At 45.1% G+C, this 27494-nt stretch overlaps 1 protein-coding gene across 1 annotated transcript; it reads left to right on the forward strand.

Moving 5' to 3' along the window:
• Positions 1–472: 472 nt before the first annotated feature.
• Positions 473–25590, forward strand: SLC26A6 (solute carrier family 26 member 6). The gene is made up of 21 exons (XM_044680560.1): positions 473–509; positions 12437–12622; positions 13166–13305; positions 13517–13627; positions 13999–14162; positions 14420–14584; positions 14735–14887; positions 15636–15718; positions 15967–16114; positions 16307–16420; positions 16787–16864; positions 17037–17132; positions 17344–17450; positions 17668–17737; positions 20278–20370; positions 20548–20649; positions 21683–21772; positions 24328–24483; positions 24721–24775; positions 24957–25093; positions 25279–25590. The coding sequence occupies exons 1-21, from the start codon at positions 496–498 to the stop codon at positions 25291–25293; spliced, it is 2277 nt and encodes a 758-aa protein (XP_044536495.1). The 5' UTR covers positions 473–495; the 3' UTR covers positions 25294–25590.
• Positions 25591–27494: the final 1904 nt, after the last annotated feature.

The following is a 27494-nucleotide window of genomic DNA, read 5'->3' on the forward strand; positions in this document are numbered from 1 at the left end:
TTTTAAGGAATCAAATCCACAGGACTCCAGGTTAAGAACCTCAGACAAGAGTCTGAGGGCAGGTCCAAGGCAAAGGGGAGTTGGTAGGGACCGCGTGTCGGGACCACAGGGATTCAGAGGCTACGGGGCTCTAGGAAAGGCAGATGCGCGACCTCATCCCGGACTTAGAGGACCTGGGTCTGCTGCCATCACTCCCGACCTCGCTCTCAGTCTATAGCCTTTCGAGTCTTACGAAAAGAGGGACCCTGGACCGGAAGGAGTTAAAGCTCCCTCCCGTCAGCCCCACCTTCCCCCTTGCGTCACGAGACCTGTCCAAGGTTCGAGCCCCAATTGGTGAACATCCTACCGTATGGTACACCGATTGGCCGTTGGGAACGTGCACGGCATCCCGTTGGGCCCCGCCCCCGCCGTGGCCGGCGGTGTGCCCAAGAGAAACGAAGCCGGGCCGAGCAGCAGGAGGCAGTTCTGGACCTTGGACCAGGACTCTGCCCAGCCATGGGGCCGCCCGGGTGAGTGGTGCCCGCCCCGCCGGTGCAGCTCTGGCCCTGTGGGTCCGACTGTACTTATCTTTCCGACTCTGACAAGTGCCTTCCGACCGGCGAGCCGGGCGAGGGCGGGTGGTGGTGGTGTCATCCTAAACTTGAACTTTGACCCCCGAACTCTGACCCCAACCTCCCTTTCCTCTCCCGCGAGCTAATCCCTGAACTTCTCCGCAGACTTGATTGTCGGACCTCTGACTCTAGCCTATCCCAAATCTCCATCTCTATGTGTTTGACCTTTTGACTCCTAACCCTGACCTCTATCTAGGACCACCAACCCTATTCTCAGACCCAGTCCTAACCTTTGACCCCAGTTCCTTCTGGATCCCCACCCTGACCTTTGACCTTAATCTTGACCTTTGACCCTCCTCTGTTTCTTCAGGACATTCCCTAACTCCTCTGCTTCCTTCCTGTGGTACCCAACTCCTCATTATCTTTGATTTTGGGGGACTTTCATATGGGGAGCAGGTCAGAGTCAGGCCTAGACATGCCTCAGGGCCTTGTGGTTGTCTGTGATTGCTGGAGGGAGACGAGCAGAGACAGGGATGGCATGGGGCTACTAGGTCTGCTCCAGGAGGCAGGGCTCTTCCTATCCCCTTTTATACTGACTCTCTGCCCACAACTCCCCAAGATCACCCTCCCTAGCCCAGCCTTCTGTTAGCTCCATCAGCCTTAAATCAATAAATGCTTGCTGGCTGGAACCTGAAGCCTTGTGGTCACCTGGAATGGGGGTTAGAACTGGTCAGCTTGACCTGGGAGGACAGAATTAGGATATGGGAGAAGAAGCTCCTGAGAGAAGCCCCTTCCTGTGTCTGAAAGGAACTCTGGCTAAGAGAGTGCTCCCAAAGTGTTAGGTTCTCAAGATCTTTGGGCAGTGGCTAGGTGGCCATCATTTGGCAATGTTGTAGTAGGGGATACCCAGGGAGGGAACAGCTTGGATGTGAATATGTCTTTGGCCTGTCTCTGGGCCCATCTACCTTTAGTCCAACACTGATCTGGCCTTGGGCACCAGAGACTGGGAGCTGGGAATCTCAGCTCTTTCCTCACCATCTATAACGCTAGAAATAACCAAGTCCTTTTTATTTATTTATTTGATAATTTTTTATTTTTTCCTCAATTACATATAAAAACAATTTTTAACATTCTTTAAGTTCTGAGTTCCAATTCTTGCTTTTTCTTCCTCTCCTTCCTCTTCCCTGACATGATAAACAGTGTGTTATAGCTTATACATGTGTGGTCATGAAAACATTTCCATATTGGTCATGTTGTGGAAGAAGACATATTAAAGAAAAAACCATAAAGAAAATAAAGTGAAAAACAGTATTCTGTGATCTGCATTCAGATCCCACCAGTAATCTTTCTTTGGAGGTAGATAGCATTTTTCATCAGGAGTCCTTTGGAATTGGCTTAGCTATCAAATCATTTTAAGCTAACTCCTCAGCAAGTGGCCTCTGAACTCTACCTAATTTCTTCTCTTCTTCCTGGAGTCCTATCTTAGAGCTCTTATAGGAGTGAGTAGGAATCAGTTAAGACCTGAGGCTGAGCCATAGACTCCAAGGATCTGAGAAACTCAGGAGAGGACCTGTGGTTTGAAGGATTTGCAATTCAGTTTTTGGAAATGTTATTTACTAAGTATTTACTATGTACAAGACATTGTGGTAGACACTGGGGACACAGGGACAAAAAAGTAAGCAGTTCCTGCCCACAAAGAGCTTATGTTTGGGAAAAAGGGATACAACATAGCCACAGATGAGTTAATACAAAGCAATCTGAGGTGGGAGCAAATGCCAACAATTGGGGGTTCTGGAGAAGCTTTATTTATATAGGATGTTACAACTGATTCTTGCAGAAAATCTTTTGCAGAGATTATAAGACAAGGCAGTTAGAATTCGAGTGTATTCTGGGCATGGGGGACATAGGCAGCCTTCACAAAGGGATAAGAAATAGAAGACATGGGTTGAAAAGATGGCAGGGTCAGATGAAGGTTTATTTTCTTTTAAAGATTGGAGAGACTGGGTATGTTTCTAGGAGGCAGGGAAGCAGCCAGTAGATAAGGAGGAACTGAAGTGAAGACAGGAAATGATTAGAGAAGGATATGGGGGGAAATGGAGTCTTACCCAGAGTTGAACTCAGGGCCAGACATATTATGATTACTTAATGACTGATTGGTCAGTAGCAAAATTGGAGAGACTGAGCTTGGTAAAGGTCCTAGCATCTGGAAGGGACCTTAAAGGCCAACTAGTTCAAGCTGCTCATTTTAGAGTTGAGGAAAAAAGGCCCCGAGGAAGGTGAAGGTGAAGGGGACAGGCATTTATTAAGTGCCTACTATGTTTCAGACATTATATTCAGATCTCATTTAATCCTCATTACCAACGCTATGAGGTAGATGCTGTTAGAGGAAACTGAGGCAGACAGAAATTAAGTACTTACCTAGGGTCGCATAGCTAGTATTTGAGGCTGAATTTGAAATCAAGACTTCATGAAGCCCAGAACTTTATCTAAGAGTTCATACAGGAAGTAATTTTATAGAAGCAAGATTCAAACCCGTCATATGGCTCCAAAATCTTCACACCAAGGGCCATCTTTTTCAGAGACTGGAACAAAGAAGTAGAGAATGGGTATGTGTCTGGTGTAAAGGGCTTTTGAGGGATAGAATAGGAGAGGTGAAGTTAATGTATGGGTTTTTTTTTTTTTTTTCAGTGAAAAGGGGGCAAAGTCCTCCACTCTGAGAGGTAGATTAAAATCTAACCTCAGACACTTCCTAGCCATGACCCTGGGCTAGTCCTTAAACTCCAATTGCTTAGCCCTTACAGTTTTTTCTGTCTTAGAATGGATTTTTTTTTAACCTTTACCTTCCATCAGAATCAATACTGTGTACAGATAATAGGGGTTAAGTGACTTGCCCAGGGTCACACAGCTAGGAGGTATCTGAGGTCACATTTGAAACCAGTATTTCCCATCTTTAGGCCTGGCTCTCTGTCAACCTACCTACCTCCAGCATTAATACTTAATATTGATACTAATATGGAAGGTGAGGATTTTTTTAAAATTGTAGTTTTCTAAGTCAAAATAAGACTGCAGGGATCTGTTTCTATTTGAATTTTACATCACTAAAAGAATCTTGGGAGAAGAGGAGATTCAGAATAGTACTTTTTGTGGAGAGTCATGGGAAATACCCACTGTTAGGGGGATGATATGGATGATGATTTAGCAAAGGAAAATGAGGCATGATCAGAGCGTAGGAAAAAGTACCAAGAAAGAACAGTGTCACCAAGATACCCAGAGTAGAGAGTGTATCTAGGATCAAAAAATGGTTAATAGTATCAGATACTAGAGGGCATGATAGATAGAAAATCATTTGAGGAAGAATTTAAAAATTGCTATCCAGCAGTGAGGATCTATTTATGATTAGATAACAGGTCTGTGGTAGATTCAGTTTGCAAAGTTTAGTGATTTTTTTTCTCCTGTAGAGATCAGCCCCATGGAAGGAACAGATAGTGGAGATTACACAGGATTAAGGATTAGCAAGGCACAAATGGCATAAATACCAGAGAAGGGACAGAGAATTCAAGGATAAAGGGCAGTATCTTGTAGAATAGGGTCAAAACTGTAGGGAAGAATGGGGGGGGGGTCATTTCAGGACTAGTGAGCTGGGAGAACAGGGAAAAGGTGAGGGACTAGAGATTTTAGTAAAAAGTAACATCTGGTTTCTTTCAAGACTCAATTTAAGGACCACCTTCTGTATGAAGCCTTTGTTGGTTCTCCTAGCCTTCTCCACCAAGGGCCACCTTGTTTCTGTTATTTCTCCATGCCAGGAATTTGCATGTGGTCCTTTATGTAAGAATATAAGCTTATGAGAACCAGGAGAACCTTATACCCAAAGATGGATACACTGTGGCACAATCGAATGTAATGGACTTCTCTACTAGCAGCAATGCAATGACCCAGGACAATTCTGAAGGACCTATGAGAAAGAACGATATCAACATCCAGAGAAAGAACTGTGGGACTAGAAATACAGAAGAAAAACAACTTCTTGAACACATGGGTTGATGGGGATATGTTTGGGGATGTAGATTGTAAGTGTTCACCCTAGTGCAAATGTCAATAATATGGAAATTGGTCTTGATCAATGACACATGTAAAATCCAGTGGAATTGCTCGTTGGCTACAGGAGAGGGAAAGAACATGAATGATGGAACCATGGAAAAATATTCTAAATTAAATAAAAGTTTTCAAGTTTAAAAAAAAGAATATAAGCTCACGGAAGACAGGGACCACTAAATTTTTTTCATCCCTTTCTCCTAGATCAGTGATGGTGAACCTATGGCACAGGTGCCAAAGATGGCATGCAGAACCCTCCCTGTGGGCACATAGTCATCCCCCTTCCCCAGAATATGTTACTAGAAAGGCAAAGGGACTTGGGTGGAGCTGCTCCCCTCCCCCTTTCCACCATGCCTGAGGTCATTTTTTCATATCACTTGCCCTCCTGCCCAGTAGCCCAATGGGAGCACACAGAGGGTAAGGTGAGTGGCCCACTGGTGGCAGAGTTGGAGGGGGGCAAAGCACTTGGGTCACTCCCCTTCCCCTCTCTACACTTGCTGAGGATATTCCTCACTTCATCCTCCCCTCCACCTAGCAGCCCATAGGAGAGCTTCTCCCTCTCCTGTGTCGAGCAAGGAGGAGGGGAGCAGAGTGCACCCAGCACTTGGTGGGGGGCGAGGCTGGCACTCCATCTCTAAAAGGTTCGACATCACTGTCCTAGGTTGTTGTTCAGTCATTTCAGTCTTATCCAACTCTTCATGACCCCATTTGGAGTTTTTTCATTAAAGATACTGAATGGTTTGCCAAATCCTTCTTCAGCTCATTTTAAAGATGAGGAAACTGAGGCCAATAGGATTAAGTGACTTGCCTAGGGTCACGCAGCTAAGTGTCAGAGGCCACATTTGAACTCCCAAAGATGCATCTTTCTGAATGGAAGGCTGGTGCTCTGTGCCACCTAGCTGCCCTGAATACCCTCTCCTAAATTGGCTTCTTTGGAAGCTGCTGTCTCCTGATTACTCCCTTTTCTGTCAGACCATTTCTTCTCAGTTTCCTTTGCTGATTGATGATCCATCTTCTACCTCCTGAATGTGGGTGCCTCACCAGACTCTGCCTTGAGCCCCCTCTTTTCTTTCTCTGCTCTCTCACTTAGTGACCTCATCAGCTCCCAAGGATGCAGGTGTTACTTCTATGCTGATGACTCCCCTCTCTGTGGTCAGCTATTGTTAACTATCTGCAGTTAGTAAGCTTTTATTAAGGGCTCACTATTCCCAGTGTATTGTGGGAAGTGCTGGGGATACAAAAAAAAGAGGCAAAAGTCAGTCCAGTCTTCATAGAGCTCATTGTCTAAAGGGGGAGCAACAAGTAAACTGTGTATGAACAAGCTATATACAGGATAAATAAGAAATAATTAAGAGGGAAAGTACCAGAATTAAGAGGAATTGGGGAAAACTTCCAAGACATCTTTCTAGAATCCCACCTAGAAGATAGGATTTTAGCTGGGACTTGAAGGAAAGTCAGGAGGCAGAGATGAGGAGGGAAAGCATTTCTGGCATGGGGAAATTGTCCAGAGCTGAGAGATAGAGTGCCTAGTTTGTGGAACAAGGAGGCCATTGTCATTGGATTGAAGAATCAGAAGTTAGGTGCAAGAAGCCTGGAAAGGTAGACCGGAGTTAGGTTATCAATTCTAGAGCTTCAGTTTTATATCACCAATTTCAAAGTATATCTTCCTCTTGATATGCCTCTGGCAACTCCAACTCAACACATTCAAAACTGAGCTCACTATCTTTCCCCACTGAACCCAGCTCTCCTCTGAAACTTCCCTGTTTCTCTTGATGACACTTTCCCAGGTTAAAAATTTCAATTATCTTTGATCTCCCTTTTCTTTGTCTTCTTCCCCATCCAGATTCTATTGATATTGTATATCTCTTGTGTCTATCCCATTCAATACACTCTTGCCACTAGACTTTGATGACTTTAGAGTAGAGAATGGTAACTTTGTGCAATTCTGCCTCACTTAAATCCAATTCAACCTCAAGTTTAGACCTCATCATATGATTTTATTGGCCCTTTTCCAAATCAAAGAACCAACAACCACATGTGTTGTCTTACTCACCAGAATATAAACTCCTCGAGGGCAGGGACTGTCTTGCTTGCTTGTGTTTGTATTTCTCAGACTTAGTAAGTGGTAAGCATTTAATGATTTTGTGTGCCCCTCACCCCCTTTTTTTTTTCTCTTTCTCCCTATCTATATCTGTCTGTTTGTCTACTTTATCTAGTTTAGCTTTCACAAAATCTCAGAGGTGGAAGCTTTCTATTCCAAATCTAGGTTTGAACAGAAAGCTTTCCAATGGCAAGGCAAACAAAAGTATGTCTGCTTTTGAAGAGGCTTTGATTAAGCTGAAGTCTGCCTTGTTGTCTGCCTTACACTATGTCTAGTTTAACCAACAGAACCAGTCTCATCCATGTTTTTACATGACCAATTTTCTGATCCTTGAAAACAGCTATTGTGGCCCCAGTAAAATTGAGGAGGAAATGGACCGAACCCATGTACTTTTGAGTTTGGGGGAGGGAACGTCTTTTCTCTAGGAAAAAAGTAATCTTAGCCATCAAAGAAATAGAACTACAAGATCAGTAAGATGAGCCCACTGAATCTATTTTGAAGGAAGTTGCCACTGTTTTAAAGATCTCTTGCCCTGACAGGGTACTCTGATGAGATTAACTACAGGAAAAACATCCCCGTTGGAACAAACTTGATCTTTAGCAACTTCTGAGACCCTAATATGAACACATTCTTCCCCAAATAGACTGAAATTTTGTCCTAATTACACAGCCTCCTAAGTAATATAAGTGAAGTAGCAGGATTTAGTCACCTGATTTCAACTTTTTCTTTTGCCGTGAAATGGCATCCCAGAGTTGTGTAAACCTCTTACAAAGGTGCTTATCTCTCTTTTTTCTTGGGTGTTGCTATAGTCTTAGCAGCTGCCCATCAACTGACACTAATTAAACTTTTATCTTCTAGCCATGCCTCCTGATTTATTGACCTCCAGTCAGATGGACCAGGGGGGCAGGAATTACTCTCTGAAAGGATCTTAGGACTTCACACTTTCTAGTTTGGCAATATCCAGGGTATGCTGGAATTGGCTCCTGGAGAGTCAGTTGTTTAATTTTCAATGTGAACATTTACACCTCAGAAATTGTCAAATACTATAATTCAGGGCTTAACGTGTGTGTGTGTGTGTGTGTGTGTGTGTGTGTGTGTGTGTGTGTGTGTGTACACAATTTTGTTTTATTTATTGATTGATTTTTTGGGGGCAGTTACATTTACCAGCATGCCCAGAACTGAATATCACACTACAGCTGTGGTCTGCCCAGAGTAGAGCAGAGGAGAACTGGGAATTCTTTCATTTTGAATGTATGACTTTCCTAAAGCAGTCTAGGAAAGCATTCCATTTTTCTATTTTGGCTGCCATGTCTCACTAGTATCCTCAAACTTGTCTTGCAGACTACTGAAGCCTTCAGATCATTTTTTTTTTAAGATAAACTATTATCTAACCATGTCTCTCCCATTTTGTAGTTGTGAAGTCTATTGTTTGAACCCAAATATGACTTACAAATTTCATCTGATTACATCCAGCTTAATGTCAAGATCTTTTTGGATTCTTGTCCTGTGCAATTTTAATGGGCCAAACTTTGGCAGTTGGGGGTGATTGAACAAAGTAGGAAGTCAGAAGAAATTGAGAGTAGGGGCAGCTAGGTAACTCAGTGGATAGGGTGTCTGGAGGCAGGAACTCTGGGTTCAAATCTGGCCTAAGACACTTCCAAGTGATATGACCCTGGACAAGTCAATTAACCCCAATTGCTTAGCCCCTATCACTCTTCTGCTTTGGAATTGATACTTAGTATAGATTCTAAAACAGAAAGAAGGTAAGGGTTCCTTACTTCCCTGCAAAAAAAAAGAAGAGGCTGAGAGCAGGGAAGGCTGTAGAGGCTGTGACAGAGGATGAAGGACAAAGGAAAGGACCCTGATTCTGCTTCTCCCTCCCACCGTCCCCTCTTCATCCCTTCCCCCATCATCTTCTCTTAAATTAAATCTGCTGTTTAATTGAGGGTGGGTGGTGGGGAAGGAAATAGAGACAGGGTGAGCCTCTGTGCATTTGGCTTCCAAGGATTCATTATTAGACTAGAGCAGGGGTCAGCAACGTATGGCTCTCGAGCCATATCTGGCTTTTTGAGGGCCAGATATGGCTTTCTGTAGGAGCCATAAAGTCAATTTTTTTTCAGGCACTGTTACAGGAGCTCGCACTGTGAGCACTGTACGGCTCTCACGAAATTACATTTTTAAAAATGTGGTGTTTATGGCTTTCACAGCCAAAAAGGTTGCCGACCCCTGGGCTAGAGGAATAGTAGGAGTAGGCACTAAAGGGTGGATCCCAGGCTACTCTTCACCTTTTGTTCCTGTGTCCCCCAACTGGGCTTGGTCAGTGGCAGGGTCTTGGACTCTTAAACACTTAATATGAATCATTGAGTGGGAGAGGAGCAATCCTCCTCTTCTTGGATCCTCTAGGGGACCTTTATCTCAAATGGCTAATTATAAAATAGGGAGTGATGGTGCCAGAGAATGACAGTGCCAGATAGAGATCTTGATAACTGAGACCTGGCAGGTTCTGGGTATCTCTCATATGGAGCAGAGGGTCAGGCCCTTCCCAGCCCTTAACCTTCAGGAAATCCCTGCCTCTGAAGAAACCTTGCTCCCTCCATTCCCCTCCCCCCAGTCCTGTACAGAAAGGCTATTCTTCCCTTGCTCCTCATCACAATTCTGCTCAGGCTGAGCAGCAGGAACAACCAGGTGGTTTGGGGACTCCAGGTGTTGCTGTGGCTGCCTCTCCTGCTCCAGGTATGGTAGGCTTCCTGGTAGGGGACACAGCTACCCTTCCCCTTGTCATGGACTAGAGTAATGGAGGGGGATGGATCTGAGCATGCAGGCTCCCCTCTTTTGGTACCTTTGTGGAGTCTTGGCTGCCTGGCTGAGGAGTTTGGGGTTTTATCCAGTAGGCAGTAGAGAGCTACTGATGGTAATTGAATATGGAAGTGACCTCATGGTTAGATCTGTGTGTTAGGAAGGTGGCTTTGGCTGACTGCAGAGTGAATGGAGGGGAGAGACTAGAAATGGGAAGGCCAGCTAGGAGGTTAATACAGTAGTTTAGACAAGATGGTGAAATAATCATAATAACCCTTTTCTGAAGAGGAACTGGATGGATGTTGCTCCATTTGGTCTCGAGGATTTGTTAACATGGGGGAGGGAGGGAGGAACAGGGATCTAAGTCTCTTCACTCACTCCTTCCACCATAGTCAGGGCATGGTCAGGGGGCCCAGGGCTCTTAGTAGCAGGGGCCCTTTAAGAACAGAATGACTTGCTTAGCAGGGGTTGGGGCAAGGGACCTTCCTCTCAGCTGCTGAGAAGAATGATTGCAGAGACTTTGCAGTCTCTGTGCACCTACTACTCAGGAGCCTGAGCTTGGTCCTTGCCAGGAGTGGCTAGGAGTCTCTCTTCCAGCCCCAACGATCCAGCAGGACGTCCCCTTTTCAGGTGAGATCTTCTTCTCCCCAAACTTCCCCTAGTCTCTCTTGGGTACAAATTCATATTAACTAGGCATCCCTGCCCCCCCTCATCTAGGCCACCCCACCCTCCTTAGAACTATCTGGATTTAGGCTCAGGGGGAGAGGGAATGAGACAAGAAGGTAGTAGTATGCTCTTGGGTTTTTTTTTTTTTAACCCATACCTTCTGTCCTCATAAAATCTCTAAGGGCAAGGGCTAGGCAATTGGAGTTAAGTGACTTGCCCAAGGCTCACATACCTAGGAAGTGTCTGAGGCCAGATTTGAAACCAGGTCCCTCTGACTCCAGGCCTGGTACTCTATCCACTGGGCCCCCTAGCTGCTCTGTCTTGGGGTTCTTTTGCTTGCCTGTCCAAGGTATGGGGAGGAGAAACCTCCTGAGTGGGAGAAACAGCTCTCAGATTTTCCTGATCTGAATCCTTGACTTCTTCAGCCTTCTAAAGGGCTGCATACAGAAGACATTGCTTGGTTCCTGTGGTTTGGGTCCTGCCAGGGACTGCTAGGGAACTGGGTTGCCTCTTTTCCCCAACTCACATATTTAGACTAGAGATGGGGCAGGGTCCCTGTGTGCTCAGTGACTAGGCTTAGGGCAGAGAAGTATAGGGCCATTAGGAAGACGTGGGACATATTGGAAGACTGGATGGAAGGCTGGGTAATGTGGGTTTACAGTTAAGCCTGGGAATAGAAGGGAAAGACTGAGAGACATGGCTAAGGAGAGGGTACAGTTGGTAATTGGGGGTACGGGGCCAAGGAATTGACAGATGGGATTGTGGACAGGTCTGGGGGAAAATGGCTGATAAAATTCAATTGGGGTTGGAGGGACTTGTCTGAGCTTGGAGAAAATGGGAATGGAGGGGTGTGACTGTGGGTTGGGGGTTCAGAAGAGCAGCTCATCCTGCTCTCAGTGGAGGACTTTGTTCCCCAAAGGAAGCTCTGTCCCAGCCAAAGTCCAGGCCTTGGAGAGGCTCAGGAAAGGGGGGAGGGAAGTCTGGAGTTTATCTCATGGTGATGAGCTTGACTTCTCCCTGCTAGATCCCAGGAGAAAGGGCCTGGATAAAAGGCAGGAATTGTCTTTCCCAAGCTCTCCAGGTGAGGCAGGCTCTTGGTGTCACTCAGCATTTGTTCAGGTTGGAGAGGGAAGGACTAGACCACTCTGTTGCCTGAGCACTGCTCCCCTCTTCCCCAGGAGACTATAATCCTATGGTGTAATAATACTAATAATAGCTAGCATTTATATAGCACTTTAGGGATTTACAGATACTACTTTGGTTTCAGGTAATCTCATTTTATCCTCACAAATACCTTTCAGGGTAGGTGCAATTATTACCTCTGTTTTACAGATGAAAGATCTGGGGCAGCAGAACTTTTACGACTTGCCTAGGGTCACAGACACTCCAGTGTCTGAGACCTGATTTGAACTCTAAGTCTTCCCCATTCCAGGCCCAGCAAGCACTCTGAGTCCTGCACCACCAGCTGCTTAGACATTTCATCTTGGAGTCAGGAGATCCAGATCCCAGTCCTAGGTCTTCACTTCTTAAATCTGTAACCCTGGGAAAACTGCTTACCTTCCTGAGCCTCAGTTTCCTTATGTGTAAAGTGGGAATGTAATCCTTAACCTCCCTACCTCAAGAGAAATTCAGTTCCATTTAATAAACTTTTATCAGTGTTCTCCTCAGTGAAGGGCACCATACTATAGTGGGTGCTGGAGGTAGAAAGAAAAATACTAAACAGTATCTGCCTCCAGCTAACTTTGTGGGGAGAAAGGACTGTCAATCATCAGGTGAATTATTTTAAGATAAACTTGTGTTGATATCTTTTGTTTTTATACTCCCTATACTTTCTTCCTTCCCTTCCCCTTCATCTTATTAGTCAGTCTTCCCTTATAAACAAAGACTGAAACAGGAACACTTCAGCCTCACCAACACGTCCATGAAGTGTGGCATCATGTCTTGTGTTCTAGCACTGTGGAGCACCCCCTTCCCATTCTGCCAAGAAGAACAGGGACAAGAGAGGAGAAGGGCTTTCTTGGAGCTGGTCTCTGGGGCCAAGTGTGGTCATTGTGATGTTTCCCTGTTTGGTTTGGGTGCTTGTTCTTGCCATTTACATTTCCTGCTGCTGCTCTTTTCACTTTGCATAGTTCACATAAGCCTTCTTATGTTTCCTTGCAGTCATCATTTTTATAGCTATGAGAAATGATAAGTATTTATTATTCTATCATCCTTTTTCCCTCCACCCCAGGTCTAGGGACACACAGGCCTTATTGGCTTCTCAGGAACCGTCAATGGAGAAGTCAGAGATGGAGCTGGGCCCCCAGCAGTGTGACTACCATGTGGACAGGCAGATACTGAACGAGCAGGCTCTGGAGGAGACGGGGCAGAGAAGCCGGAGTGCCAAGCCTTTCAGATTCACTCCTCCCAGGTTGGAGTTGTACAGCACCATGTGCTACATCCCCTTCCCTAGCCAACTGTCTATATCCTGCCTGGGGGAAAATCATTCTTTTCTCTCTAACAATCTCCCCACTGATTATCATCTCTTCAGTCCCCTAATCATCTAGCTCTCTGCCTATCCAAGCACTGACCATTCATCCATTTTTAAAATCTATTTTTTAACCATTACCTTCTGTCTTAGGATCCATTTTAAGGCAGGAGAGAAGGGCTAAGCAGTTGGAGTTAGGTGACTTGCCCCAACTCACACAGCTAAGTGTTTGAGACCAGATTTGAATCGAAGTTCTCCTGACTCCAGATCTGGTGCTCTATCCAGTGTGCTACCCAGCTGTCTCTGTCTTTTATCCTTACCATTCATCCACTTCTCTGACCAGTATCTCCTTGATTTTCTGTCTTCCATCATCCAATGATCTCTCCCCTCAAGAATTCATTTTTCTCCATCCTACTTAGGGAAACCTGGCAGTGAAGGAATAGGGAGAGGCAGTGACTCCCTCTTCATCTTGAACCCCTTTCTTCTTGACAGGTGTTCAAAAGCCATAGCCTGGGCCACCTTACAACGCTTCCTACCCATTCTCACCTGGCTACCCCATTACCCGGCACGGGAGTGGCTCCTGGGGGACCTGCTATCTGGCCTCAGTGTGGGCATTGTACAGCTGCCACAGGGCGAGTTAGGGTGGGAGGACGACTCGGGCAGCTTTATTCCCATTGGGTTCTGGGCCTCAAAGGGCTCTTCAAGGGGGTGGAGGGAAGGGAAGGGATTATGACCCTGGAATGCAAGTGGAGGGGGAGGGGAAGGGCTGGCAGTATGGGGGTGGAGGGCTTGCTTGTAGGTGGGTGGGGATGGGGCTGACAGTGCTGTTCTTACCTTCCCCAGGACTGGCCTATGCCCTCTTAGCTGGGCTGCCCCCTGTCTTTGGCCTGTATAGCTCTTTCTACCCTGTCTTTGTCTACTTTTTATTCGGTACCTCCCGGCACATTTCTGTGGGTAAGTGGGGTCTCCAAACCCTAAATGGGCCATCCCTCTCCTTCTAGTTGGTAATGAGCTCTTTCTGCTCCATGGCCCTGAGAGAGAAAACTGTGGGGAAGACAGAGAGAGGCCTTAGACTGTGTCTTTGGGGTCATTGGTGGGAAATGAGTCTCACATGAGGCCCAGAATGAGGAGAGACAATTGTGAGTACTTCTTCTAGATGCCCACTATGCTTAACTGTCTCTTTTACCCTGTGTCCCTCTGTTGGGATCTCAGGTTGCAGTTTTCAAGAACCCTACCTCCCCTGTCAGCCTGAAGGCTTCCTTAGGACAAAGTGCCACCATTGGGGTTCCTGTGATGAGAGTCCCATTGTATTCTCTGGTCTCCAGGGACCTTTGCTGTTCTGTCAGTGATGGTGGGCAGTGTGACTGAGGCCCTGGTTCCCAGTGATTCTTTTATGGGCCCTGGAAATAGCTCAGTAAATGTGTCAGCCAGAGATGCTGCCCGTGTGGAAGTGGCCTCAGCCCTGAGTCTTCTAGTTGGTGTTTTCCAGGTGAAGTTGCAGGGGTGGATTTCTGCACCCCTAGTAGTCTTTCTTCTTAATTTCATTGCCTGATTCTTTGGCCTGCCCTTCCTTTCCTCCTGCCTATTCCTCCCTAGGTTGCCCATTTGTTTGTTGATGCCTTGGTTATGTACTTGTGACTATCTAACTGTGTATCCATGTTCCTGACTGTCTCCTGTCCATTGGCTCATCTGTCTGTCCCCCTAACCACCCATCCGTCCCTTGCTCATTTGTCTGTCTGTACCTAGATAGGACTGGGCCTGATACACTTTGGCTTCGTGGTGACATACCTGTCAGAACCCCTGGTTCGTGGCTATACCACGGCTGCCTCTGTCCAGGTGCTCGTGTCCCAGCTCAAGCATGTATTTGGTCTTGAGCCTGAAGACTACTCAGGGCCCCTGTCCTTGATCTATGTGAGTTACTGGGAGGGACTTGGGGAGGATTTCCTACTCTGACTCCTGGGTCTCAGGATTTGGGAGGAAATATGGCAGGGGGATCAGGAGGGGAGTCCCTGGGCTCTGGGGCTCAGAGAGGCCCCTTCATACCCCCATCGTGTCCCGCAGATATTGTTGGATATCTTATGGAAGTTGCCAAAAAGCAATGTGAGCACTGTTATTGTTGCTCTTGTGGCTTCAGTCCTGCTCTTGGCCATGAAGATGATAAACCAAAAACTGGGCAAGAAGCTGCCTGTACCTCTACCAGCTGAACTCATCATGGTATGGGGGGCACAGGGAGGAGGAACTACTCTTGCCCATTCTGACAGAGATCCTTGGAGAATGTGGGGCTCTAGGGTGTGGCTGAAGAACAGTATGATTGTAGTGTCATGGGAATTGGATATAAATTCAGATGACCCAAGTTCAAATCCTGGTTCAGATATAGTAACTTTGGTCAAGTAGCTTTATGGCCTCTGGTCAAGTAGCTTTATCTCCCTGAGCCTTGTTTTCCTCATTTATAAAATGGGAATGCTGCAGCACTCACTATTATGATGAGGAAAATACTTTGTAAACCTTAAAGTACCATAGAAATGGGAGTCATTGCTGGGATTGATTCTTACCCTGAGCATAGTTTGGGTTAGGGGCAGGGATGGGGAGAAAGTTTATCTGGAAAACATAGAGCTGGGCTGCTGACTTGGTGGCGGGTCAGATTTTGGCCAGAGGGCAAGAGCTTTCTTCTGACCCTTGGAGATCCAGGACCTCCCAACAAAAGGAGGAAGGATTCCACATTGATGTATGTGATAGAGGCAATGTGATATAGTAGGAAGAACACTGACTCCAGTCAGAGGACTTGGGCTCAAATAAAATTCTGATGCTGATTATTTGTGGGACCTTGTCAATTAACTTCACTAGGCCTCAGTTTTCTCAATTGTAAAATGAGGGGAGTTGATCTAGATGGTTTCTAAGGTTCCTTTCAACTAGAGATCTATGATGCTATGATGTTGTTTCCTGCTCCTTCCCTTCCCCTCAGCTCATCGGAGCCACAGCGATCTCTTTTGGAGTCGGCCTGAATCACAAGTTTGGGGTGGGCATCGTGGGTGACATCCCTGCAGGGTGAGGGACCAGCAGGGGCCCTGAGTGTATTTTCTCATAGCCCTGGGCCTGCCCTGTCCCTTCTTTCCTTCTTGGTGCCACTGCCCAAAGTTGGGTATGGGGTAAGGTGGAGAAATACCCTGTCCTTGGCTCTATGTACTTCAGTCTTTATTGGTCTAGGTTTGGTTGGGAGGGTCAAGGGATTGGGGACAGAAAAGGCCTAAAGATGGAGGGTCCTGTGCCCCTTCTCCTTTCCTTCCTCCCCCAAGACTGATACTTCCTCGGATGCCTGACCATCACCTCTTTAAAAATCTCGTGGGGAATGCATTTGCCATGGCTGTGGTTGGTTTTGCTATTGCCATCTCCCTTGGCAAGATCTTTGGAATGAAGCATGGCTATGAGGTGGATAACAACCAGGTGTGTCATGGGAGTTAAGGGTGGGAGGGAACTGGGAGCCTGTCCAAAGTGGAGCAGCCTGCTCTCTGTGACTAGAAGTACATATTGACTGGAAGATGTACAGAAAATGGGAGATGATCCTGAATGGGAGGAATGATCTCAGTGAGAATCGCTATTGAGTCTAATAACATGCCTCTCCCTTCATCTCCCTAGGAACTGATTGCTCTTGGCCTCAGTAACTTCATCGGTGGCTTTTTTCATTGTTTTCCTATAAGCAGCTCCATGTCCCGGAGCTTGGTGCAAGAAGGTGCTGGGGGGAACACACAGGTAGAAGGGAGACATATTGGGCAGAGTGGGAATAAGCATACATGGGTAGTACAGGTGGGAGAACTGTGGATGCTCGGATAACCTGGAAGAGACAAGTAGAAACATGGCCAGTGTGGGTCATGCTTGTCAAGAAGGCTTTGTTGTTTTTTTTTTTTCAGGGGGAGGGGGCTGGAGGAAGATAAAAGAAATGATTGTTAATTGAACAAAATAAAATTTGAAGGAAAAAAAAAAGAACTTGGGAAGGAGGGATATGATGAGAAGGATGTGAGGTGACATGTAAGGTGGTAAGAGAATAGTTTACCCACTTGAAGAAGTGATGAGAGAGGGTTTTAGGGGTCCCATCTCAACTCTTCTATCTGTGCTCAGATTGCTGGGGCCATATCCTCCCTCCTCATCCTGATTGTCATTGTCAAAGTGGGAGTGCTTTTCAATCACCTTCCTAAAGTAAGTCTTATTCTCTGGATCTCCCTATGGAATGGCTTTTGGGGGCAGGGTTGGTGGAATCATTTTTGGGGGTTTCTGGGAATCTGATGGGACTGGGGTGTGGGCTGGTGTGGCTGCCTGAATTGCCTGGGTTAATGTTGACCCACCTTTCTTTTTCCCACTTCCTACCCAGGCCATCCTGGCTGCTATTGTCATCATTAACCTCAAGGGCATGTTCGTCCAATTCTCTGATATCAAATCTCTATGGAAATCGAACAGGGTGGACTTGGTATGGGGCTGGGGTAGGAGGAGGAGGGTATGGGAAGGAAAAAGTATGAGGGCAGGCTTGGGAAGTAGGAAGGCCAGATATGAGAAATGGGAGTAAGGTGGCATAGAGGGGAGGGAAGGATAGGGAATGGTGGTGAGGAAGTTAGAAGCAGGAGATGGATGAAAGGAGGGATGGAGGAAGCTTTCTGATCTCTTGACTTCCTTCCCCACAGTTGATCTGGTTGGTGACCTTTGTGGCTACTGTCTTGTTGAACCTGGACATTGGTCTGGCTGTTGCTATAGGCTTTGCCCTGATCTCTGTCATCTTCCGCACTCAGCTGTGAGTGCATATATGAGCAGTGGGAGGGGCAGTACTAGGGCTGTTGTGCTCTCCTACTTAATCCATGTCCTCCTCCCCCCAAAAATCCAGTGATAAGGGTATCCCAGTTCTGTATGGGTGTATTGGAGCGGGGAATCGGGAGTTCCTGAAGACTCTGATACCTGTGTGTTTCTTGGTCTCTCCTCATCTCTGTCTCTCCTTGTCATCTCTCCCACAGACCGCATTACTCTATCCTGGGGCAAGTGCCAGACACGGACATTTACAGAGATGTGACTGAGTATAAGGAGGTGATTTGGGAAGGGATATAAGGGTGAGCTTAAAGGTAAGGGGAAACTCAGGATTTTCTGGGGCCCAATGAGTAGTAGTCTGTCATTCCTCCAAGATAGAAGGACACCAGGGGAGGGAGGTTTCTCTGATAAATTTGTTGAGAGGCAGCAGTGTAATGCTCTGGAGAAGAGGCCTGGACCAAATTCAGGAGGCAAACTCAAATCCTGGCTCCATCACTTACTTGCTGGGTTGCTTTGGGTAATGTATTTCCCATCTCCAAGTTTCTTTTTCTGCAAAATGGAGCTAATCATGTCAATAGCCCTGTACCTCAAGGAATTGTTTTGAGGAAACTATGGAAGGAGCTATTTTCATGACAGCTTGTCAATGTCTGCATTGGGGGTGGAAGCACAAGATAATGTGATTAGGGAGATGACTGCCATTTGCAGGAGGAATAATAGTTTCCACTAATAGCACTTTCAAGTTTTTTATAATATCCTTGTGAGAGAAGGGCAAGTACTTGTACCTAATTAGAAAATGGACTCTTAGAAGTGATATATCCCACGGTCCCTCACTGAATTATGAACTACAAAACTGGCCCCATCAATGGGCCTAGAGACAGATAATCCAGGATGAGTTAATCTGGCACTGAGTGCCAGAAATGGGAATATAGCTTAGAGCAGGAGCTACTAGGAAAGAGACTGACTTCCTGGCCTAAGCGAGAGGTCCCCTAGGGCCCTGTGAGGGCAAGAGAGAGAGACTGATGAGAACAGAGGGTGGGAAAAGGGCAGGAGAGAGAAAGGAGAAGAGAGATGAGGGATATATTTTCTGTGGAGGAGACAGCTTTTCCTTTGAACTCTGGGATGACGGGGGCATTGGGTGAGGTGGCATGAAGGTCTGTTGAAGTGGGCACACTTGACATTTGGCCTTCCCAGAATAATGGTTTGGGAATCACTTGTTTGTTTTGGGGATGGTTTCCCCTCTTTGATTTGCCTTCTGACCCTTGCTTCTTTTCCCTAAATTAATTCACCTATTCATTCACACATCTATCTATTTACCAGTGTACCTATTCATTGATATCTCCACTCCCCCTATCAATCTACTCATCATCCTTCCCATCCATCAGTTCAGGCCTTCCTGTCCATCCACTTATCTGCCTGCCCAACTGGCCACCCAATAAGCATTTATTGGCCCCGATTTTGTGTCCAGCCTTGAGGCAACTTTTGGTCCAGTGGATAGAGAGCATTGAGCCTGGAGTTGGAAGACCCAAGTGTTCAAATCTGGCCTCTGAAATTTACCAGTTGTGTGACCCTGGGCATATCTCTTAACTCCTGTTTGCCTCAGTTTCCTAGTCTCTAAAATGAGGATAATTATATCACCTGCCTCCAGGTTGCTGTGAGATAATGCTTGTAAAGCATTTAGCACAGAGCCTCCCTCATTATTTTTATTTACATTTTTAAATTTATATTTGATGATGTTAAAAATGATGTGATGGAGACACCTGTGAGAGTTATGGCTTGTCCTTGAGGACTTCATGCTTCATTGGCTAGACTAGGGCAGGAGTGAAAGACCATGTTCTATGGCTCAGACTTTAAATTCTGAAGGAGCTCAGAAGGGGAGAGTCAGTGTGGGCTCCAAGGATCAGAGATTTTCACTAAAGAGATATAGATAAGTGGGCCTTGAAGGACAAAAAGATTCATCAGGAGGAAGAAAGGAAAGAATGAATTCTAGTTAGATGTGGGTAATTAATGAAAGTGACCTGGCCAGAGCATAGAGACCTATAAAGCTGTGGGAGATAAAGCTGTGAGGATTGGTGGAAGCCAGTCTGTGAAAGGCCTTGAATGTCAGTTTTCAGAGTTACTATTTTGTTTTATAAATAATAGTCACTACAGGTTTTTGAGCAGGGAAATGGTATGGTCACAGTTGTTCTGACAGTCTGGAAACTATGAAAGGATGGGTTAGAGAAGGGAGAGCCTGGAGACAGATGGACTGTTTTAAAGGTTATTAAAGTAGACTAGATAAGAAGAACTGTAGTTGTGGCAGTGGAAGGGGAAAAGAGGATGAATTTAGGAGATATTGGGAAAGCAAAACAAAGAAGATTTGATAAGTGATTGTGAGGAAGAGAGAAGAATCCAAGATAATTTCAGAGGTTTTGAGCCAATGATTGAGACTGATTTGAGCCAGATGGAACTGTCCAGCAGACCATTGTCCCTTTGGTATGATAGCCTCCAATTCAGAGTTAGAGGACATGTTCCAGTTCTGGCTTTGTTATTAGTTTTGGACAAACCACTTATCTTTTTCTGGGCCTTAGTTTTCTCAGTCTGTAGAATGAGGGAGATTGGACTATAAAATTTCTGAAGTTCCCTCCTGGTTATAGGGCTAATGATCTTAAATGTAGGACTGGTGATTAGGGCAGTGATCAGGGTTAGATGGAGATAGAGAAGAGAGGATTAGAAGTTATGGCTAGTTGGCACCAGGGGAGTGAAGGATATGAAGGAAAAGAACAGGGAGCTCAGGATTCCAGAGCTCTTTCCATCTATCCACTCTTCTGTTTGGATTCTAGGCCAAAGAAGTCCCAGGAGTAAAGATTTTCAGCTGTTCAGCCACTTTGTACTTTGCCAATGCTGAATTCTATAGGCAAGCCCTCAAGGAGAAGGTGAGATGGAGCAGGATTTGGGGACCACGTATGGGAAGATAGAGCCTTCTTCATGCTCTTCCACACGTCCCCAAGAGATGAAATGTGGAATCCACAGGACTGGCTCTCAGAATCTTCACCCTGCCTCCCCCATTGCCCACAATTTTCCTCTCCATCCTTCCATTCCTTTGCCTTCAGATTGGTCTGGATGTCGACTACCTCATCTCCAAGAAGAAGAAACTGATCAAGAAGCAAATATGGAATGCAAAGAAATTACAGAAAGGAAAAAAACAAAAGAAAGTAGGACTTATCCTCAGTTCAGACTCTTCTGATTCCCAATCCCTAATCCACTTGAACCCTCCGATCCCCCATTCTTCTCTCCTTAGCCTTTGACCACACTACTTCAACCTTTGATTTCTGTTTTTCCAATCCTTCCCTGACCTTCAAACCCTCAATCCTTGGGCTTTTGCTCCAGTTGCATGGTGTAGTAGAGAGAACATGAGATTTAGATTTCAAAGACCTGGGTTCAAATCTAGACCCTTTGACTTACTACTTTGAGCTGCCTTTTTCTATACCCCTTCCATCATACTATCTTACTATCCAAAGTCACAACCTCTTTGGATCTCAGTTTCCTCATCTGTAAAATAAGGGAATTGGCCTAGATGCCTTCTGAAATTCCTTCTACTTCCAGATCTATGTCCATCCAATGATTCCTACATCTCTTACCTTCTAATAATCCCCCCCCCCCCCAACCACTATGGCTTCTACCCACTTAGACCTTCTTTGATATCCTACTGTTTCCTCACACACATCCTAAACTCCCTCCTCCAGTCTCACTCTCATGGTCCCCATTTTGTTTTAGCTTTCCTTAATCTCATTCCCAAATGTGACTTCAGTCCCTGTAGTGTGTCCCAGCATGCTTCTCTGAAATAGTAACTTGAACTTTCAAGTTCTTTTCCTAGTATCGATTGATATTAGCCCAGAGAAAGATCAGCAGAACATGGCTCACTATACATACAGCCCTGAGGCTCTTACTTGGCTATACTAATGGGTAATTTAAAACACTCAGTAAGGATAGGGACAGGACTTTTGGCTTTCTTCCCAAGAGGACACTTCTAATGCAGGCCTAGCCCTGCTCTGTACCTTATACCCTTAGAGGGTTGCCTGGGATCCCTGAATGGGCCAAAGACTTGTCAAGGGCCAGGCAGCCACTGTCAATCAGGAGCTAGATTCCTGGCTCAGGCAGTGGCTGTCCCAACATTGGTTTCTATGGTTTTGCTAAGTCACCACATTGTTAGTACATTGAACATCCTGTCTTCTTCCTTTCCCATAGAATGATATCCAAAAAGTATCCTTAGATTCTTCAAGATCTACTGGTATGAACATTAAAATTGATGAAATGGAGACTGGGAATGCCATGGAGGTCAGTGTTCAGGTTTGGAGGAGGGAATTGAGATGGAGAGCTCAAACTGAGAATGTGTGAATGAATCTGTGTGCCTTTAGGGCAGGGAAGGCCTTAAGAGGCAAATGTAAAGTCTTAGACTTGGGCTAAAAAAGGTAATTTTACAAATAAATGGGGAAAGTATGGGTATTTGAAGGGTCTCTAAGGTCAATGGTAGTCACCAGAGTGATAGGGCAGCCAAAAAAGCAAATATGATTCTAGTCTGCATTGCATCAAGAGAAGGAAGAGGACCTGAACTAGGGAAGGGATAGTTTCCCTGATGAGGGTCTGAGGCAGACCACACCTGCCATGCTATGTTAGGAGTACTCTATTTTAGAATGGACTTTGATAAGCTGGAGAGTGTCCAAAGTTAGGCCACCAAGGTACAAGACTAGAGCCTTCTGGGTTCCTTCACCTTTGTGGGTTCTTGAGCTTCTTTGATTGTCTGGTGAAGCCTCTGCATGAAATAATTTTTAAAATTAGTTTTTATTGATGTGTTTGTTGTTTTTTTTTTTAAACATCTCCATGATTCTTCCAAGGGTCCTTCCCTCTTCCCTTCCTGTTTCCCAAGAGCCATCCCTATAAAACAAATAGAATTTTTTAAGGATTAAAAAAAAGGTAAGGAAAAAAGAGAGAAAAAGTCAGCATAAGCTGATCCATACATCAAAGACATCTGTGAATCTGTGCAGCATCTAATACGAGTATCTCCTCTTCCTGAGTAGTGGAATGGGAGGAGAGGTGCCTTCTAATTCTTCTTTCCAGTCAGACTTGTTCTGTATAATTTTGTATTCCAAATTCTCTCCCTCCTACTCCACCACCCACTGAGAAGGCAAGTAGTATATCAGGTATACATACAGTGAAGTCACACAAAAAATATTTCCATATTAATCATGCAGCATCCACTTCTGATTTCTTTTTCTTTTTTTAACCATGATTCTTCCCATTTACATCAGTGTTTATAGCCATTGTGTATACAGGGTGCCCCCCAAGTCTTAGGGTAGCTTAAACTTTAATAGACTTTAACTCCACGAAGACACTAGAGGTATTGAATTACATCAGTTTATGTAGATCTTTCTACATTTCTTGGTAGTTACCACATTTGTCATTTCTAACCACACATATATGCATGTATATCACAAATTTGTTTTTATATTTTGTTTTTGTGACATACACAAATGTATATCACAAAAAGTGCTGCTTTCAAAATTTTGAAGAACAATGGGGCTTTCTTCTTATTGTTAGCCTCCTTATTATTAAACCTAGTATTAGAATTTCTGGGTCAAAAGAGATGGACATTTTAGTCACCTTATTTACATGATTCCAGATCACTTTACCAACAATGCACTGGTGTGGCTATTTTCCTACATTGACTATTTCCATCTTTATCAACTTTTTGTAGGGTTTGAGATGAAACCTCAAGGTTGTTTGGATTTGTATTTTAATATTAGTGACTTAGTACATTCTTTAATGTGGTTGTTAATAGTTCATAGTTCTCCTTTTGACAACTTTATATCCTTTATCTAATTATCTATTGAGGAGTAACTAGAATAATATTTTTTAAAATTCACATTTGAAATAAGTGTTAAATTTCAGTTAGAGGTTAGTGAAAAGAAAAGAGAAAAAGAAAAAAAAAGTGGTCAGCTGGGGGACTCAGTGGATTGAGAGTCAAGTCAAGAGATAGGAGGTCCTAGGTTCAAATCTGGCCTTGGACACTTCCTAGCTGGGTGACCCTGGGCAACCCCCATTGCCTAGCTCTTACCGATTTTCTGCCTTGGAACCAATACAGAGTATTGATTCTAAGACAGAAGGCAAGGGTTTCTTTAAAAAAAAAAAAAAAAAAAGGTTAGTGAAAATCAAAATGTGATTTTTTTCCTCTCCAAAATCACAGACCCCACTGAAACCTATCAAAAGATTTCTTAGTTGTCCATGGAACTCAGATTAAAAACCCTGCCCTAAAAAGATCTTTTGAAGGACTTGGAGAAGATGGGGTGGGAGGGAATGTGAAAACTGTCTTCAGGAGTTAGAAGGGGTGTTACATGGAAGAGGGATTAGATCTATTCTACTAATTCTCAGAGAGCAGAAGTCAGAGTGAAGGTGATTTCCAGAGAAGCAAATGATGGCTTAAGGAAAAGCTTTCTAGCAAATGGGAGATGAGCTGTCCTTAAGATAGTAGATAGCTCTTCCTCTCTGGAGGTCTTCCAACTAAGGCTGGAAAAAAACCTTGTGTCACCTTGTGTGCCACAGAGGGGAGACGCATTCAGGTATGAGGTAGGACTGGATGGCCTCTGAAGTGGCTTCCAGCTCTTGAGATTTTTTGATTCTGTGATTTCCTTATGAGGGGATCAAAAAGTACATTCTCACACTGGAAAGAAATTTGACTTTTCAAATCCCAAATCTCTCAAAATTGCATTTCATTTTGTGTGTGTGTGTGTGTGTGTGTGTGTGTGTGTGTGTGTGTGTGTGTGTAAACATGTGTTATTGACTCATTTGTTTCCCCTTCTCTGGTCACATGTGCTTTGTATCTGATACTGTCCTAGGATGGTGTTGCAAACAAGCCATCAGTCAGTGAGAAAGGCTCCTCCACATTCACCCTGGAGACACTGGGCCTCCCCCAGCCCAACTTCCACACTCTTATTTTGGATCTGGGGACTCTCAACTTTGTGGATACCGTGTGTATCAAGACCTTGAAGAATGTGAGGCCAATTCTGGGAGAAGGAGAGATTCAATTGATTTGGGGAGGAGAGGAGAGGGTAGTGAGACCCCAAGAAGATGGAGGATATGGGAGCATGATGAGATGCTGAGGGCAGGGTGATAGGAAGTACAGTGGAGACCACTGACCTTGGAGAGGGTTGAAGAGGGGAGGTATGTGGGAGGTTCTGACCTGGGTAGTCAGTTCTCTCCTGAATGAGGGACTCTTAATTCTGTTGTAGATTATCCGTGATTTCCAGGAGGTTGAGGTGAAAGTGTATTTGGCTGGCTGTCATGGTGCGTGTGTGGGTCTGTGGATTCAACTCTAGACAGGGTGGGAGAGGGAGAATCCACCCCTATACCCAGAGCTATTTTGTCTAGTTTGGGGGGTTGGCCCTGGGGTTGGGGGCATGCCCATCATATCAGGGGGCAGGGCTGGGCTGTCCTCTGGGGCCATGGCATTTTCTTCCTACACCAGGCACTATGATCGCTCAATTTGAGTCTGGGAACTTCTTTGGAGACTCCATTACTAAGGGCCACCTCTTCGTTTCCATCCATGATGCTGTCACCTTTGCCCTTAAGCAGTCAGGATCCAGAGTTGTAAAGACTGTCGTGGTGAGTGTACTCTGCAACTACCTGGGATTGCCTTCTGGAATGAGGCCATAGCCTTAAGGCTCTGTCATAAGGAGGGGGAAGGATATTGTGGTCCCTCAGGCCTGGGCTAGGGAGCAGGGTGAATGAAGCAGTGGAATAGTTCTTTGTAGGAACTGAGATCTTGTTCTCTGTGACCATCCCTGCAGGCCACTAGAATGTGATACTTCTCTCAGCTGCTGTTGTTGCTGTGTGATCTACACACCCCTTGATAGGGGTTGGGGGAGATTCAGAACATGCTCTGTGGAGAGGGCTGTCCTCTTCCATCCCTCACGGAACATCACCCTCCTCCTCCGCACTTAAGGATGGAGACTTTGGGGTCTGGGGTGGGAGAACATGAAGCCAAGACATGTGGAGAGATGGAGGTGTCCTTTCTCTAGCTCAGCCCAACTGCACATTGCTGTTGAGGGGCTGGGGACAGGTTTTATATGACTTTATGAGAATAAAATATTTGGCCTTGATCTTCCCCTAGTTCCATCCATAACTCCAGGGTCTTGAACAGGCTGGAAGATGGGAAGAGGTAGAAGTCAGTGGAGCTTAATCTATTGTCCTAGGAGCACAGGATTTATCCTGTGCCCAGAAGCCATGAGCTGGTGTGGAGATGGAGGGAAAAGTGGCCTGTGAAGGTTTGGGCATGGCAGAGTTTGGGGGATCAGTGAGGAATCCGGATTTAGAACTGAAAAAGACTTCAGAGATTCATTTCAGCCACTTTGTTTTACCTTCTTTGATGAAGAAACTGAAACACAGCATCTTCAATGCTTTTTCAAGATCATGTACATAAAGAGTGAGTGGTAGAAGCCAAGATTCCAACCTAGGTTCTCTGCCTCCCAAAACAGCTCTTTAGGTGACCCCCTTCATGAAGGGTGCCCAGAGTAACTCTTGTACAACAGAACCTGATTCCTGGCTTTCTCCGCAGGTGAGTCTCCCAGTAATGTAAAGCCCATTCTATGTGGGTACCCAGCCACTTCAGGGGCAACCAGTCCCTGAGTCCACTCTTCCGGAGTGCTTGTCCTGGCCAGGGCCCTCCAAAGTTTAGTGATTCTGGGGCCAGCCAGGGCAATAAGTGGGCCTTGATTGATAGAATCTGCCTTAGTGTCTCAGTGCCTCCTCCTTCCTCCACTCCTCTTCCTCAGGGCCCTGCCTTGACTCCTAGGTTCCTGAAGCTCTTGGCCCTATCCCCTCTTGTTCTTGTTCTTGAAGACACATTCCACAGGCCTGGGATGTTCAGGCTTAATTCTTCCCTTTTTGGTCATTATGCTCTCACAGCATCACTTGGTTTTTGATGTTGCCTTTCCATTTACATTGTCGTAGTCATTGTGTGTGTTGTCTTTCTGGATTTGCACACTTGACTGCATCAGTTCCTAGAAGTTGTCTCATGATTCCCTGAATTTATTGCTTTTTATTATGTAGTACTTTTATTACTTTGTACCACAGCTTATTTAAACTCACTTAGCCATCCCCATTTCACGGAGGTTTACCTTGTTTCTGTTTATTTGCTACTACAAAAGTGGTCTTATAAGCTTTTGGCATGTGTGTGGTACCTTTCAGTCTTTCACTTTCTTGGGGTACGTGCTGGGTCAAAAAGTGTGAACATCTTAGTTGCTTTCTTAATCATTGTAATAGCAAATAACAGTTAGCATTAACATATGGCATTAAGGTTTGCAACGTACTTTACAATTATGATCTCATTTGATCGTCACAGCAACTTAGGGAGATAGGTGCTATTCTTTTCCCCATTTCACATGAGGTAATTGAAGCAGGCAGAGGTTAAGTGACTTGGCCAGGATCGCACAGTGTCTGAGGCAGGATTTGAACTCAGGATGATGGCTCCAAGTCCAACACACTATCCACTATCCACTGTGCCATCTCCCTGCCAAATTTGATTCCCAGCATGGTTGAACTGATTCACAGCTCCATCAATGATGCATTAGTGTGCCCCCTCCACCATTGACTGTTCCCATGTTTTGTCATCTTTGCCAAATTTCTGGGTGTGAGATAAAACCTCAGATTTGTTTGTATTTGAATTTCTTTTATTAGTGATTTGGAGCAAACTTGCATGTGGTTGTGAATAGTTTGAATTTCTTCTTTTGAGAACCATTTGTTCATGTCCCTGGACCACTTATCTGCTGGGAAATAATTCTTGCTCAAATATTTGTGCTAATTCCCTGTATATGTTGATCCTATACTTAGATATTTGATTAAAATATTTTTCCCAGTTGACTGCTTCCCTTGTTCTAGTTGATTTTATTAGTGTAAGAGCTTTGTAATTTTGTTTTTGAAATCATATATTTAGTCTTTTGTGATTGTTTCTTTTATTTGGTTAGTGACTTCCTATAGCCTTGCATAGTTGTGAAAGGTACATGAT

Source organism: Gracilinanus agilis, chromosome 1 (genome assembly GCF_016433145.1).
Source record: "Gracilinanus agilis isolate LMUSP501 chromosome 1, AgileGrace, whole genome shotgun sequence".
Lineage (NCBI taxonomy): Eukaryota > Metazoa > Chordata > Mammalia > Didelphimorphia > Didelphidae > Gracilinanus > Gracilinanus agilis.

Bases quoted from the DNA above. Each gene is read 5' to 3' on its own strand.
- SLC26A6 (XM_044680560.1), top strand. The intron at 12,623-13,165 runs GTTGTACAGCAC...TCTTCTTGACAG, and splicing joins TTCACTCCTCCCAGGTTGGA to GTGTTCAAAAGCCATAGCCT. The intron at 24,484-24,720 runs GTGAGGCCAATT...ATTCTGTTGTAG, and splicing joins GTATCAAGACCTTGAAGAAT to ATTATCCGTGATTTCCAGGA.